Source organism: Camelus bactrianus, chromosome 3, assembly GCF_048773025.1.
Source record: "Camelus bactrianus isolate YW-2024 breed Bactrian camel chromosome 3, ASM4877302v1, whole genome shotgun sequence".
NCBI classification, from domain to species: domain Eukaryota; kingdom Metazoa; phylum Chordata; class Mammalia; order Artiodactyla; family Camelidae; genus Camelus; species Camelus bactrianus.
Genome location: NC_133541.1, coordinates 113231611 through 113246414, shown reverse-complemented (window position 1 = coordinate 113246414; position 14804 = coordinate 113231611). Strand labels below are relative to the sequence as shown.

At 41.7% G+C, this 14804-nt stretch overlaps 1 protein-coding gene across 2 annotated transcripts; it reads left to right on the top strand.

Moving 5' to 3' along the window:
• The first annotated feature begins 250 nt into the window (after positions 1-250).
• MED7 (mediator complex subunit 7) lies at positions 251-7178 on the top strand. 2 transcript variants are annotated; one of them, XM_010970041.3, is made up of 2 exons: positions 251-366; positions 6086-7178. In XM_010970041.3, exon 2 carries the CDS (start codon positions 6103-6105, stop codon positions 6802-6804), a length of 702 nt encoding a protein of 233 aa, XP_010968343.1. In that variant the 5' UTR covers positions 251-366; positions 6086-6102; the 3' UTR covers positions 6805-7178. The 2 variants fall into 2 exon arrangements, with proteins under 2 accessions (XP_010968343.1, XP_010968344.1); XM_010970042.3 differs by lacking the exon at positions 251-366 and adding an exon at positions 373-763.
• The last annotated feature ends 7626 nt before the right edge of the window (positions 7179-14804 follow it).

Below are 14804 nucleotides of genomic sequence, written 5' to 3'. Positions count from 1 at the left end.
CTGTATTTTCTAACGTTTATGTAAGGCATGTGGATGCCTTAATTTTAACCGTTAAAAAATTTTTTTAATTTTAAAAAAAAGGAATGCAGCTACCAGCTGCTACTTTTATTGACGGAAAGTACAAAGAGACCCTCCGCCACTCCAAACCCGACGGCCACCGTCGAACTGCGGGGAGAAAGAGGCGGATATGCGCAGGCGCAATACCTAGCCATCAATCTGAGGCGGGACTTGAGCCTCGGGTAAAGGACAGCTCTTTCAGCCAATCAAGGGACAGTATCAGTGGTTTCTTCCTGGAGGTGGAGGCCGGAAGTTAGATTTCGGCTGCGGCAGCGAAGGCGGCTACCGGTGTAAAACCCCTGAGCTGAGGTGAGTGGGCGGCGACGGCTTAGGGCTCCGTTCCGCTCGCAATTCTCCTTCCGGACCCCGCGGCTTTCTCGGGGCGGGATGGGAATAAGGGGAGGCCTGGCGTCGAGTGCTCTCGCCCGCCTTCCTCCCCGGCGTCCCTCAGAGAGCGCGGCCTCCTCGCCGCTCGCGGAGCCCCCAGGTGGGCCGCCCGGCGGAAGGTGCCCTTCGCGCGGCGGCGCGGGGCTTCCTCCGAGTGGGGCAGCCGAGCCCCGCAGGAGGTCGGGAGACCTCTGTTCCAGCCCCGCGCCGTCGGGTTGCTAAGCGGTGTGGCCTCGGCGAGTCATTCGGCCTCTCCGGACTTTGGCATGTGGGATGTGCAGCCCCGCTCTTTCTCCTCGGGGAGCAGCCCTGAAGTCAGGTGAATTAACGGGAGGCGGGGAAGGAGGTAGATGCCACGCCCCATTCACAGTAGACAAGATGAGTCAGACGTCTCGGGATGGGACTCTGGAATTCCTTTCTTTGTTTCTTTTTCTTTTCTTTTCTTTTTTAAATTAAATCCTGCAGAACGGAACAAACAGTAGAAGATCGATCTTGAGTCTAGTAAGCAGCAAAGATGCTTGGCGCTGGTTTTACTGAAAACCTCCTTCGTCTTTGACAAATTCAGTCTAGAGAAGTGATAGAGAAATAAACATGATTTCTGCAATATGTCCTTTCCCTTTTGTACTGATAGACGCTTCATAGTTCATTGATTTCGGAAAGCTTGTACTGCGCAGTTACGAGGACCAAGGGTCAGAATTCCTGCTGTGCCATTTACTACCCTGTCGATCTGGTTGCAAACACTTCCCCCCGGTGAGACTTGGGAATCCTCTACTCTTAAATGAAACTGATAATAGTGCATAACTCATAGGATTGTTATGAAGATTAACTAAGAGGGGTTATAAACAAGTGGTACCAGTCACTTAGTTGGCCTTCGGGAAATGACAGCTTAAGTAGAGGAATACACATGGTGCTGAGAAACACAAAACAGGACTTTAATCTTAAAAGGCTTGAGTAGGGTGAAACCTGGGTTAAAATTTATTTAGAAGTACCAGATCATGCTGATTCTATGATTTTTGGTAATTGTGTGGTTATAAGAGAACGTTCTTGTTTGAGGGATACCCATTAAAGCACTTGGGGATAAAAAGATGAGAGACCAATAAGGCAAATGAGGGAAAATGTTAACATTTGGAGAATCTGGGTAGAGAACATGGAATATTCTTTGTACCATTCATACAACTTTTCTGTAAGTTTGAATTTATGTTTGAAAGTTTAAAAAAGTTGATTAAAATTCTTTGCAACTGTGGTAAATGTATTGTAAATAAATGAAATGGTGCACAGAGTTTATAACGCTCCATCCTGTGCACTTTAACACCTTTTTTCCTAATGGCTGTATTATATGGATGTATTTTAACCAGCCCTCGAATTGATGAAGTTATGGATTATTTCCAGCTTTTCCTATTCTTTTCAAACAGTGCTGCATTAAACATCCTTACACACATTGTTGTGTGCTTGTACCAATATTTTTATAGGATAAATTTCTAGAAATAGAATTTTGGGGTCAAAGAATATCAGCATTTAAATTTTTGAATCTGTCACATTAAATTCCAAATAAATATATTTATTTCTTTTCCTAAAAGTTGTGTATGAGAATTCCTAGTATTGTCTTGGTGTTACCAGGCTACCGCCTGAGAGTGTTATGTGGTGGTTGTGATGGTGGCTTCTTTGAGAGCCGAGGTGAGTGGATGCTGTCCACCCTAGAAGGCTTCCTGCAGGGTCCGAATAGCTAAGAGCCTGCTTCTAAAATTGGGGTGACCATTCTGATTTAGGGACTGCCACACTGAAGATTTTCTAATATTTGTTGAGTGATGGAATGTTTGAAATCTTGATAGTCTGGTAGATGAAAAGTCCTTTTTAAAATTTACTTTTAACAGTGTATAATTTGAATGTTTCCCTGCCTTTATCCAGCATTTGCATTTTCATCGTCATCTTTTGCCTATTTTTCTGTTAATTTTTTAAAATGCAAGGCTTTTTAAGAAACTCATTCTGGGGGAGGGTAATAATAACTCAGTGGGAGAGCTCATGCTTAGCCTGCATGAGGTCCTGGGTTCAGTCCCCATTACCACCATTAAAAAACAAACAAACAAAAATCCTCGTTGAATGGAACTTTATTGAGATTCTGGCACCTTCTAGACATTGTTTGAAATGCTGGAGGTAGAGTTGTGAACAAGACAGGAAATTTCTTAAGTCATAGTACTTTTCTAATGGGGATGGAGTCAGAAAATATGTTTTTTAAAAATCAAAATAAAATTTCTAGTATTTGCCCTTTGTTAGCTTGCAAACATTCTTCCAGGAAAATTGAGTTGTCTTTTAACTTTGCTTCTGATATATTTTTCTGTATGGAATTTCTAGATTTATTTTTGGCAATCAGATCTGTTGGTCTTTTGTAGTACCCTTAAAATGTGTAGTTAGTTATTTCTTGTCTGTTTTCCTTGATTGTGTGCCACATGAGGATGGATGCAGTATTTCTTGTTTATCCTTAAAAGATAGTGTAGTATTTGAGATCTTTAGACTCTGGCTTCTTTCTTTCCTCTGTGACTTCATGCAAGTGGCTCAGGCTTTCTCAGCCACAGTGGTCTCTAAAATGGAAAGAGAACCTTTATTTTCTCAGATTTCTCACAACCATGAGAAAAGTAGAACCGTGTCTGTCATGTAATATGCACTCACATGGTATCTATCATCATAGTCATCATGCCTGGATACTCATTGTTACATATTAGAAAAACGGTAAATATTTGAAGGAGTGAATACACATTAAGGATGTTTGTACCTGCTTCCAAATTCCCATTGATTTAGAGCCCTCTTAAAGTGAATGGAGCCATCAACAAATGTTTGAAACTTACATGGACAGTTGTGGACATGGTGAGAACTATGGTAGTCACAGTCTTTCCCCTCTTGGAGCTTACAGTCTGGTTGAGGGGACAAATCAGATACTGGTACAAAGCATAAAGGAGGGGAGGCAGCATCTGCTTTTGATGAATAATCAGAGAAGTTGTATCTTCAGAGGTGAGATTTTAAGCTGGTGCTTGAAGCAGGAAGAAAAGCATATGGGAAGACCCAAAGGCAGGAAAGGTTGGTGTAAAGAATTGTGTAAGAATACTAGAAGACAATATTGCTAGGTTATGAGGGAGAAGAAAGTAGTGAAAACAAACAGATCCCTGGGGAGACCATCGTATTCCAGGTAAGAGGGAATGGTGTCTTGGTTAGAACTGGTGAATTTGAGATTGTAAAGGTTTGGAATCAACAGGACTTGATAAATTTGGCAGTGATAGTGTGGAGAAGAGGTCAATAAAAATGGAGGATTAAGATAACCTTTAGGTTTCTGGCTTGAAACGCTAGGTGGATAATGGGGACATTTTATTGAGACAGGGGAGATTCAAACTGAGAGGAACTGGTTTAGAGTGTGTATATATAGTAGATGGAATAAAAGAACTCCTTTTTTTTTTTTTTTTTAAGTTTAAATGCCCTATGAGACATCCAGAAGGAGCCCAGAAGCAGTCTGGCCTGGGATGTAAAGTCAAGTCAAGAGAAGGACAAATACTGTACGGTCTCACTTAAATGTGGATCCAAGAATAATACAATTGAATCTATATAAAAAACAAACAGGCACATAGAAAACAAATTTACAATTACCAAAGGGGAGAGGGAGGGAGGGGCAAAATGGGAATATGGGATTAACACATACAAACTACTACACATAAAATAGATAAGCAACAAGAATTTACTGTATAGCACAGGGAATTATATTCAATATCTTGTAGTAACCTATAATGGAATACTGTCTGAAAAAAAAACTGAATCACTTTGCTATACACTGGAAACTAACACAATATTGTAAATCAGCTATACTTCAATTAAAAAAAAAAGTCAGGAGTCATAAACATAGACCAGGTTTCTCCACTTTGCACAATATATTGACATTTGAGGCTGGTTAACTTTTTGTGGTGGAGGAGCAGTCCTGTGCCTTGTATGTTTACAGCATTCCCAGCCTCAACTCATTAGAAGCCAGTAGAGCCACCCACTCCCAGACTGTGACAACTAAAAAACATCTCCAGACCTTGCCATATGTCTTCTGGTGGGCAGAATTGCCCCTGGTTGAGAACCACTGACAGAAATGGTATTCAGAGCTATGGAATTGACTGAGATCACCCAAGGGAGAACATAAAACAGAGGTCTAAAACTAGTGGCCAGCAGACCGCAAAGATTGTTGCAGATAAGTTCTTTTTGACCTTGACATTTAGTGGAATTGATTACCAGTATTTTTTAAAATTGAGAGATTTCACATAAAAATCTAAATTTTTGCCCTATCTTGAAAAATCAGGAAACTGAGGAACAGTGACTCTTCATTCCCTCATGAATGCTAGAGGCTGTGGGCTGAGACCTGGCGTGCGTGTGTGGGCTCAGTTCACCCTGATCCCTGCCCCACGGTGCGTCACTCTTCGTGTTGCCTGCATTTTCCCATTGGCATTTGAGTTTGTGATTCCCTAAATTAGGGCAGTCCTCTGAGCGATGCCACCATTAAAATTTGGGTAGAGAAGGGGGTGCACTGAAGGAGACGGAGTGGCCAGTGAGGTAGGAGGAAAACAAATGTAGGATCACAGAGGCTGAGGGAGTAGGAGTGTGCTGAAAAGGAAGAAAATGCTGGTGAGAGATAAAGATCATCTTAGAAAAATGTCGGTTGGATTTAGTGCTGTGGTGATTGTGGATGACCTTGATGAGCAGTTTTTGTGGAGGTGGGAGGTTGAAGCCAGGCTGGATAGTGACAAAAGTGGATATGCAGAAGGCTAGTAGAGCACTGTGTTGTGGGCTGGTGCAGTTACAGTAACTCAGGGTGTGCCCGTGGCCACTACCTCAGTGACTCACGGCAGCATCCTGGTCCACTGCTGTGGCTTGGTGGAAACTCAGAGCTGTCCCACAGCTGTCCTTTGTACCTCACAAATTGCAAGTATAAAACTGCCTCTAGTATGTTACTTGTCATCTCTGAGATTCAATGTGTTATATCTTGAAAGTCTAGTAAGATCAGTCTAAATGAGCACTTGGATTCTTCTCATTTGTGATGTACCTAAGTTGAAAATGGATTAAATAGAGGTGGTTGTGGCTGTTGAAGATTACACTTGGGTTTGAAATTTCTGTAGTAGATGTGGAAAAGTTAATGTGCCTATAAAAATTGTAGCATATATTACAGGAAAAAAGGGTATAGAATTGGATCATTTTATCAGAGAAGCTTAAATGGTGAGAGGTGTCTGGAATATAGCAATGTTAATTTTGTCAAAGTGTTTCTTAGCGTTATAAGGAGATCAATCTATAATATAAAACAGAAGTGATTGTAACATGAGATGGGGTGACAGCATGTGTAGTTTGACTGCAGAGAGGAGTAGAGAAATGGAGCATAATTAGTGAGGGGTATGGAATCCAGAAGATTTCCTTTCTAGGTGAAAATACAGTTGACCCCTGAACAGCTGGGAAGTGAGGGGCGCCTGCCCTCGGTGCAGTTGGAAATCTCAGTGTAACTTATAATTGGCCCTTCGTGCCTGCAGTTCCTTCATATTTGCAGTTCTGCATCTGAGGATTCAATCAACCGTAGTCACCAAGGCGACAGGTTTGTTTTGTAGCTCTGCTCTAAATCTTTGGTCTATTTCTTTAGATTCTTGATCTTCCACAATGGGTGAGCCACAGCAAGTCAGTGCCCTTCCGCCACCTCCGATGCAGTACATCAAGGAGTATACAGATGAAAATATTCAGGAAGGCCTAGCTCCCAAGCCTCCACCTCCAATAAAGGACAGTTACATGATGTTTGGCAACCAGTTCCAATGCGACGATCTTATCATCCGTCCTTTAGAAAGTCAGGGTATCGAACGACTTCATCCTATGCAGTTTGATCACAAGAAAGAACTGAGAAAACTCAATATGTCTATCCTTATTAATTTCTTAGATCTCTTAGATATCTTGATAAGGAGCCCTGGGAGTATAAAACGAGAAGAGAAGCTAGAAGATCTTAAGCTGCTTTTTGTACACGTGCATCATCTCATAAATGAATATCGACCCCACCAAGCAAGAGAGACCTTGAGAGTCATGATGGAGGTACAGAAACGTCAACGCCTTGAAACAGCCGAAAGGTTTCAGAAGCATCTGGAACGAGTCATCGAGATGATTCAGAATTGCTTGGCTTCTTTGCCTGATGACTTGCCCCATTCGGAAGCAGGGATGAGAGTAAAATCTGAACCAATGGATGCTGATGATAGCAACAATTGTACTGGACAGAATGAACAACAAAGAGAAAATTCAGGATCTAGGAGAGACCAGATTATAGAGAAAGATGCTGCCTTGTGTGTCCTAATTGATGAAATGAATGAAAGACCATGAAGGATGTTTCTTTTTCTTCTCGCTTTTTTTTCCTTTAGTAAATAGCATATATATTAGTTAATTCACTCTTAAGAGATTCCTAAGAGAAATATAACTAGAAGTCATACAAACAGCTTGACTCTCCAGCATTATCAGTTATGAGACGTCACAGGCAATAATTTCAGCTTTTGGCAGGTTTAGGCAAATGAGTATGCCAGCATTAAGAGTCGTCACCTAAAAAGCAAGAGTGTTCACTACCCTTGTGTGGAACATTCCTGTGTTTGGAGTTGCCGTAAACTTTGAAGATATCCTCAGTAACAGCAAGCTTTCATCCTCGAAAAGTAGAATTGTCGTTTGCTTTAAGAATGGTAGATAATAAAGGATATCAAACTGTGTACATGTGAAATTATGATCTTTAGATTTATTTCACTTAAAAATCTGCTGAATCGAAAAAAATACTGTAACGTGTTAAAAGTAAACATGTTAAACCATATAGACTTAAAAAACAGCAATTTTATTTTTCCTGTTGACTGTTCCTGTTAACGCTCTGTCTCAGCCTCTTGTCCCTTGGTGTGTCCTGTGACTTTTTTCCAGTTCCTAAGAAGTCCTTTGACCACTCTTAGTTACAGACAATGATGTTAACTCAAAGGTCTATGTAATTACCTGTACATTTCCTAAACTCAGACTTGCTTAAGGCCAGAAGCCTGCGGTGGGAAGGGGCTTTGTGGCAGACTGCAGGATGTCCGCTGGAGATTCCTGCTCCCCTGAGATCGGCTGCCCTGCCAGGGACTGCATTTCCCCATCCCCCTTGCCTCTCTGTGAGGCCATGTGACTGAGTTCTCAGCAGTGGAATATGGTGTAAAAATCCTGGTCTGCCCCGTAAAAATGTCTTATGTCGCCCTCCATTCTCTTCTCATCTGCTGATTTGATGGTCACACCCGGGAAAACTTCAGAAGCCACTTGAAGATGGCAAAAGTTCAGTCAGTTCTGGTCCTTGAATGACTGAAGACTAGGCCCTCCTTTCATTAACTCTACCCCCCCCCCCCACAGCCCTTACCCCTGACCCTGCTCTTTTGACTTCAGATGAGCAAGAAGTCAACTTGTTTTCAACATGGAAGTTTCATTTCTGCATTTTCCTCTTTTCTGTCCTCCACCCTCTCCTCCACCAAAGTCTTGATGGGGAGTCTGCCTCATATCAGGTTGTCTGCCGGCCTTTCCTTTAATGAGAACCAGTGGTTCTTGGTGTCATCCTGGACCAGCAGTGCTAGCTTCACTTGGAGACTTGATTAAAATTCAGATTCTCAGGCCCACCCCAGACCTGCTAAATCAAACTCTGGGGTTGGAGCCCAACAAGCTGTGGTTTAAAGAGCCCTTAGGTGATTTCCATGCAAGCTGAAGATTAAGAATCACTGATAAAGGTAAAACCTTTTCCCAGATAAGCTGGCAAAGTTTGAAGTGGCCACAGGCCAGTTCTATATGTGAAATATTCATGCTTCCTTTTCTTTAAAAATGTTGGGAGTCTGGGCTGTTCCCAAGTAGAAAACCTCTCTATTAGGCAGCTAGTTGGCAAGTCTCATTGTTTCTTCTGCTATGTGTTTGGTATAGATCTTTGGGCTCCAGAGATTCCAGGAGACAGCCCAGGCTCTGAAGCTTAAGGTGAAGTAGGAGGAGAACCCCCTCATCTCCCTGTGGCAGAGCAAGGAAGACGTCACTTAACACTTGAGCAGCTGTCCAAAGGAATGTTCTTTCACCACAGCCCTTTTACAGCCTTGAGGAGGGTGTTGGGCCAAGAGGTACAAAACCAGTTTGGGGCTGCTTTGCGAATCCTTGCAGAGGGAAGAACTAATTGAATCACATTATCACATTGTTAAAAGAGTCATGGCATCGTTTGTATGTGAATGTTTGCTGGAGAGGAGGGTTAAGGGCTATAAAATTTCGTGTGGAATTTAAATTCTGACCTTGGGAGGGTCTGCCCTTACAGGTCTGTGGGTGAGACCTGACATAAACTCCTAAGGCCTTCTGGTGAGAATTCTATAATGGAAGGAAGGAGCACTGGTGATCTGATAATTGTTATTGCTGACAGATTTAAAAGTTTATATAAAGACAGCCTGTGGGGATTGAGATACATCTCCAAACACCTGATCACAGTGGCTATTCCTGGTCGGTGATTCCTCCAAGTGCAATACCTGAAAGTGTAACAGGGGAACTCTTGCAGAGCCTGGGCCCCAGGCCACAGGGATTCTGGTGTCACTGTGCTGGAGTGGGGACCTGGGGTTGGCTTTCAAAAATTGGTGGATGGCTTAAGTACTGTGCAGGGGGCTAAAGGAGTATTGTATTAGTCAGCACTCTACTTGAACTAGTTTAAGCAAAAAGATAAACTTTGAAAGGATACTGTGTTGTATGGTTGAAGGACAAGTTGAAAGTCCAGACCATGAAGAGGACTGGGAGGGTCTCCAGGGCAGCTGAGACTCAAACTCCATCTAGAACCCTCTCCCTGTCTCTCCTTTCTGGCTTTTCTGTTAGCTTTGTTCTCTGCAAACCAGTTTTTTTCATGGGTGGAGAACATGGCTGCTGACAGTTCCCAAGTGTTAACTCTTTCTGTACTTACTGTCTGGGAGTTGTCTCTCAGAAAAGGGGGGCAAAAAAAGTGGAAGGCTAATTAACCAGCCCAGAGGAAGGGATTGGGGGTGGCATACCTGATTCCAACTGGGCCATTCGGCTGGGGCCTGAATCTGGTAAGAATCTGACAGACCCCAATATGTCCACATATGGGAGGATATTGTCCACCCCTCCTTTTAAGTCTATTCAGTCATCTATTCATTATACTCATTTGTGAATATTGTCCCTTCTATTCCTTAGTTGCTGAGGGTATGAGGAGTGGGGAGGAAAATGGAAGAAAGGTACACAAGAAAACAAATGAGTTACTTTTTGAAGATACAAGTTTCTGTTTTAACCATTCAGCCATTGTAACACTCAGAAGAATCTTGCTTCCAATTATATTACTGTTTCCTGCTCAGAATGCCTCATCCATATTATCTTTTCAAGTTGTTTCTATGTTTACACCTGTTAAGGGCTTTGGAAGGCCATTTCAACTGTGCTTTGCTGTATTTCAAGGAAAAGTCCTGTGCTGGGTCCTTAGATCATGGGAAACAGCAAGTTCAAGTGTCTCATGAGAAAATTGAAAGTTGGCATGATTCGGGGGGAAAAGGCTATTATGGCCGCCCCGTGAGGGAGGAGGTTGGAGGTAGAGAAGCAGGTGGAGAGCAGGTTACAGGACTGAGAAGGCCAAGGCAGGGGTTTGTTACATCCTCAATCTAATGAGAAATGTCAGGGAGGGGAGCATTTCCCCCTCCACTCCTTGAGTTCTTGTGACCAGACTAATAAAGTTGGCACAAGACAATTAACAGGAGAAAAGACATTTTAATTCGTGTACGAGGAGGTCTCGGAGAAATGGGACCTAAGAAGTAGTCAAAGCAGACAGCATTTATACTCTTTAGATGAACAATACATTTGTAAGGAATTGACAGGACAAAGAAACTTAGGTTTTGGGTGCTCGATTGTTACCCAACAGAAGTTCGTGTGCCTGATGTACAGGGAGGCCAAACAAATCAAAATGTCGGAGGCTGGAGCAGAAAAAGGTTCATTGCAGGGCTGAGCAAGGAGAATGGGTGGCTCGTGCTCGAAAAACCTGAACTCCCTGATGGTTTTTTGGGGGGAAGTTTTTAAAGGCAAAATTTAGGGTGAGGGCTGCAGGGTATGTGACTTCCTTCTGATTGTTGGTGGGGAGGTAACAGGGCGATGCTCCAGGAACAGCCTGAAGTTACCATCCTCCCCTGGGGTGGAGGCCTTAGTTCCTGCAGAATTCAAAGATATTGTTCTGTCTATTCCTTGAGAAGGAACCAGGACCCTGCCCCAAAGCTGCTCTATTGTTTCCTGACTCTTCCTCCCTTGTCTCTGCACTCCCCTCCTTCCCTGATTAGCAACTGCTGGGTCTGCCCTTTGGAACACAGGGAAGGTCAAGGAGGTTGAATGATGCCTACTTCCTTTAAATGAGAAATGGGGGACATTGAAAGGGTTTGTACCCGGGAGGGCCCCACAGGGATCTGCTCTGTTTCACAATCAGTGAAGAATCTAAACAATTTGGGCTTGGGGTAATGAATAAAAGAAGTAAAAGGTTTGTTTATATAAGGCTTTTTGGCCCAAATTCTTAACCTCTAGTGATAAGGGTGCTCTTACCTCCAGATAACAGAGAGTGCCCCTTTCTCAGGTGAGATTTATTTTCTGCTTTGGAGGAGACAGAAAGGAAAGTCAGAGTGTCCCTCTTGCATTGGCCATTTCTTAGTTCAAAATAAGCAATATGTCACTGTCAACTGAAATAAAATGCACAACCTAAAAGCTGAGAGTTATGTTTTATTCAAATGGACATTTCTGAGGACTCAGCCCAGGATGACAGCCTCTCAGATCACTCTGAGGGACTGTTCTGAAGAGGTAAGGGAGGAGCCAGGATATATAGGAGTTTTACAACAGAGACCAGGTAGTCGGAACATTAAAAGATTACTGTTAAAGAAAACCAGACATCTCAAGTTAAAGAATTTAGTGCTTTACTATGTATGGGAAAGAGCAAACGTCTGGGCTCATTGAAATCATTCGTTTGACAAGCACCTGGCTATCTAGGGCCAGTGTCCTGTCCTTTCACATTCTGAGTTTTCTCAGAGTGACCCTTGTGGGTGTCTGCAGCGGCTGATGACTCGATGGCTTCAGCATTCTTTGTTTACTGATATGGCTTGTATTTTTCGGTCCCACCATTGCAACATATTTTGGGGCAACCTGCCCTAAGCCACAACAGAAGAATAGCACACATGCATACATATAGCACTGAGCTGGCACTGTTATAATCGCCTCACATACAAAAAGTCATTTTATCCTCAAAACAACCCAATGAAATCAGTATAATTCTCTTCTTTATGAATGCAATTTACAATTATAAGGTTTTTTTTATTCTATGGATTTACTACAATTTGCTCAATCATTTTCCTTTTGAGGAACATTAATTTTTTAAAAACGCCTTTATTGTGGGATGGTTCCTGTACAGTAAACTACGCATATTTCAGATGTACAATTTGATGAATTTTGATAGATGTATACACCAATGAAACCACAGCCACAATCAAGATAGCTTACATTTCCATCACTCCCCAAGAGGTGCAATTTTCATATTCTCAGTTTATCTCTCCCCACACCCTTTACCCCCTGGTAACCGTAAGTTTGTTCTCTAGAAATCAGTATGATTTTTTACACCTATATTACAGATGAAACAGAGGCTCAGAGAGGTGTCATTTACCCTAGGGCCCCAAGCTAGTGAGTGGCAAAGCCAGGACTGAAACTTTCCAGTTTTAAGCACTCAGCCTGTATACTTCATCACCTCTCTACTGCATCGTATAGTTAATAGATCATAGATAATAAGTTGTGGAGTCAAGAGTGGACTCTGATATTTTGACCCTAAAATCCATACTCTTACACACTACATGATGCTGACCTGAGAGAGAAGCAGATTTGTAGATGGAAATTATGAGATTCCTTTGAACATGATAAAGCATTAATGTCAGACTTCTGCTGGTATCTTAAGGAGATAACTGTGCTCATAGCACTGATCTTCCTGAAAACCCCTCATTTTGTGAAACTGAGGATCTATTTTGTGGTTCACTTAGGTGGTACGTGCAGATTAGAATCTAGGTTGGGAGTTGTCAAACTTTTCCTGTAAAGAGTCAGTTAATAAATATTTTAGGCATTGAAGGTCTCTGTCATAAATCCCTGTCTGCTCCAGTACAAAAGCAGCCATTGACAGTGTGTAGACAGATGAGCATGGCTACGGTCCAACTTCAGATATAGACACTGAAGACTTGAATTTCAATATTTCTCATGTGTTATGAAATACTATTCTTTTGATTTTTTTTCCAGACCATTTAAACATGTTAAAATAATTCTTAGCTTGTGATCTGTACAAAAGCAGGCAGCTGAGTGGATTTGGCCAGCAGGAAAGTTATAGGATTGTTCTAGGGCGTAAGTGAGATTATGGCTAAAAAGCACTCAGCACAATGTCTGGTACTTGATAAGCTTTGAAAGATCAGCTAGTTCCTTTCCTGCTAAATCTTTGGCATTTAGAATCAAAGATTTAGGGTCTGGTTTCAGACTGTAATGTGAGGAGTCTAACAGTAGGTGGCATTCTTATCTCAAGTTTAGAAGCTGCAGTCTGGTGGCAGAGGAGGGACCAGGATGGAGAAACTCCAAGGTGCTGCTTGTGATACCGAGCTTTTTATTCCACAAGTGAAACTTGCCTGTGCCTGACTGTGGCCTACAAAATTTCTTCTCATGGAGAGAACGGGGTGTGAATTTTGTAAAATAATCAGTATTATGTTGCAAATGAGTTTTTTGATTAGAGCCTTTCTCCCAGGGCTGCCTGGACAAGACCTGGGGAAGACCTCAGGCACTGTTGGTTAATTCTGAGTAGATGATGACAGTAAGATGTGTCTCACATTTGCTTAACACATATGACCACGTTCTGTGAAGCTGTCCCCTGCTCTAGATTTGGAGTAAGAGAAGACAGTCAAAGGATGGGGGTCAGCTGGGGAGGTGTGGCTGGCTAGGAATGCACTGTATCATAACTACAAGGAGATGCCTTTTGGGTATTAACTGATTTTCACAATCATTCAGTTGTTCAACAAACATGAAGGTCTGCTGTGAATGCCGTGCAATCGTTAAGAGCCATTAAAAACGAGAGTACTGATGTGGGAAGATATTCTGTGTATAATAAGAGCAAGTTGCTGGGTATAGTCTGATTCCATATTGTGTCTGTCTATCTCTCTCCATACTCAAATTGGAAATATATATTAAAAACTATAGTATAGTTTTGGATGAGGAGACTGAGAATCAAAAATGTAACTTGCCACACACCAAGGACACTTCAGCTAGTAAATGGCAGAATTAAAATTCAGGTTTAAAAGAAGAGAAGAGAAAAGACACAGAAAGAAAAAGAGCAAGGCATGGTAGAATTTGGGCTCCACCACTGACTAGCTGTGTCGCCTTGGTTTGACATATTAATCCCCATGATGGTCAATTTCCTTAACTGTGGTAATTATAGGCCCATCTCATTGGTACATCTCATACGTACCACCTAATGTTGAGAGTGAAAGAGAAGACCTGCACTAATTCTTTCTGAAACTCATTTGTCCCCAAGCAGCATACTCAGGTCTCAGTCTTGCTAATCATCTGTGCAGATGCATCTGATCTGGAAGGGCTGAGGCGGTGTCTGAAAGGCCTAAGTGGTACATGAGCCTGGGGCTCTGACTCACTGCTACTTACAGAGGAGAGTGATTTAAAAAAAAAAGAGAGAGAGAGAAAGGCACAAATAATCGATAACAGAAATGAAAAAGGGACGTTACTATAAATTTTATAGGTAGTAAGAAATAAAAAAATATTATGGATAACTTTATACCAATGAATTTGAAAATTTGGTAAAAAAATGGACTAATTCTTATAAAACTACCATTCGTTTAAGAATAGGAAACTTGATAGCTTTTTAATGATTAAAAAAAAACAACAGTTGACAATATCTTCTCACAAAGAAAACTTCAAGTTCCTGTAGCTTTGCTGATAAATTCTACCAAACATTGTTAGAAAAAAAAATCTTATACAGACTCAGGGAATAGAAAACGAAGGAGCATTCCTCAGCTCTTTTAATGAGACTATAATAAACAGGATATGTAAAAATAAAAAGATTATGGCCAATCTGTTTATTTTAGGAATATAGAATAGAAAATTAATGTGGTCTGTCACAATAATAGATTAAAGGAGAGAAATCACTTGATGATCTCCACAGATGCACAAAAGGCATTTTATAAAATTTAGCATCCACTCATGAAAAATAAAAAGAAAAACTTAGAACATTTAGGAATAGATGAGAACTTCCTTAATCTGATAAATAGTAGCTTTGTAAAACCTACAGCATGTATTATGCCGAAGGT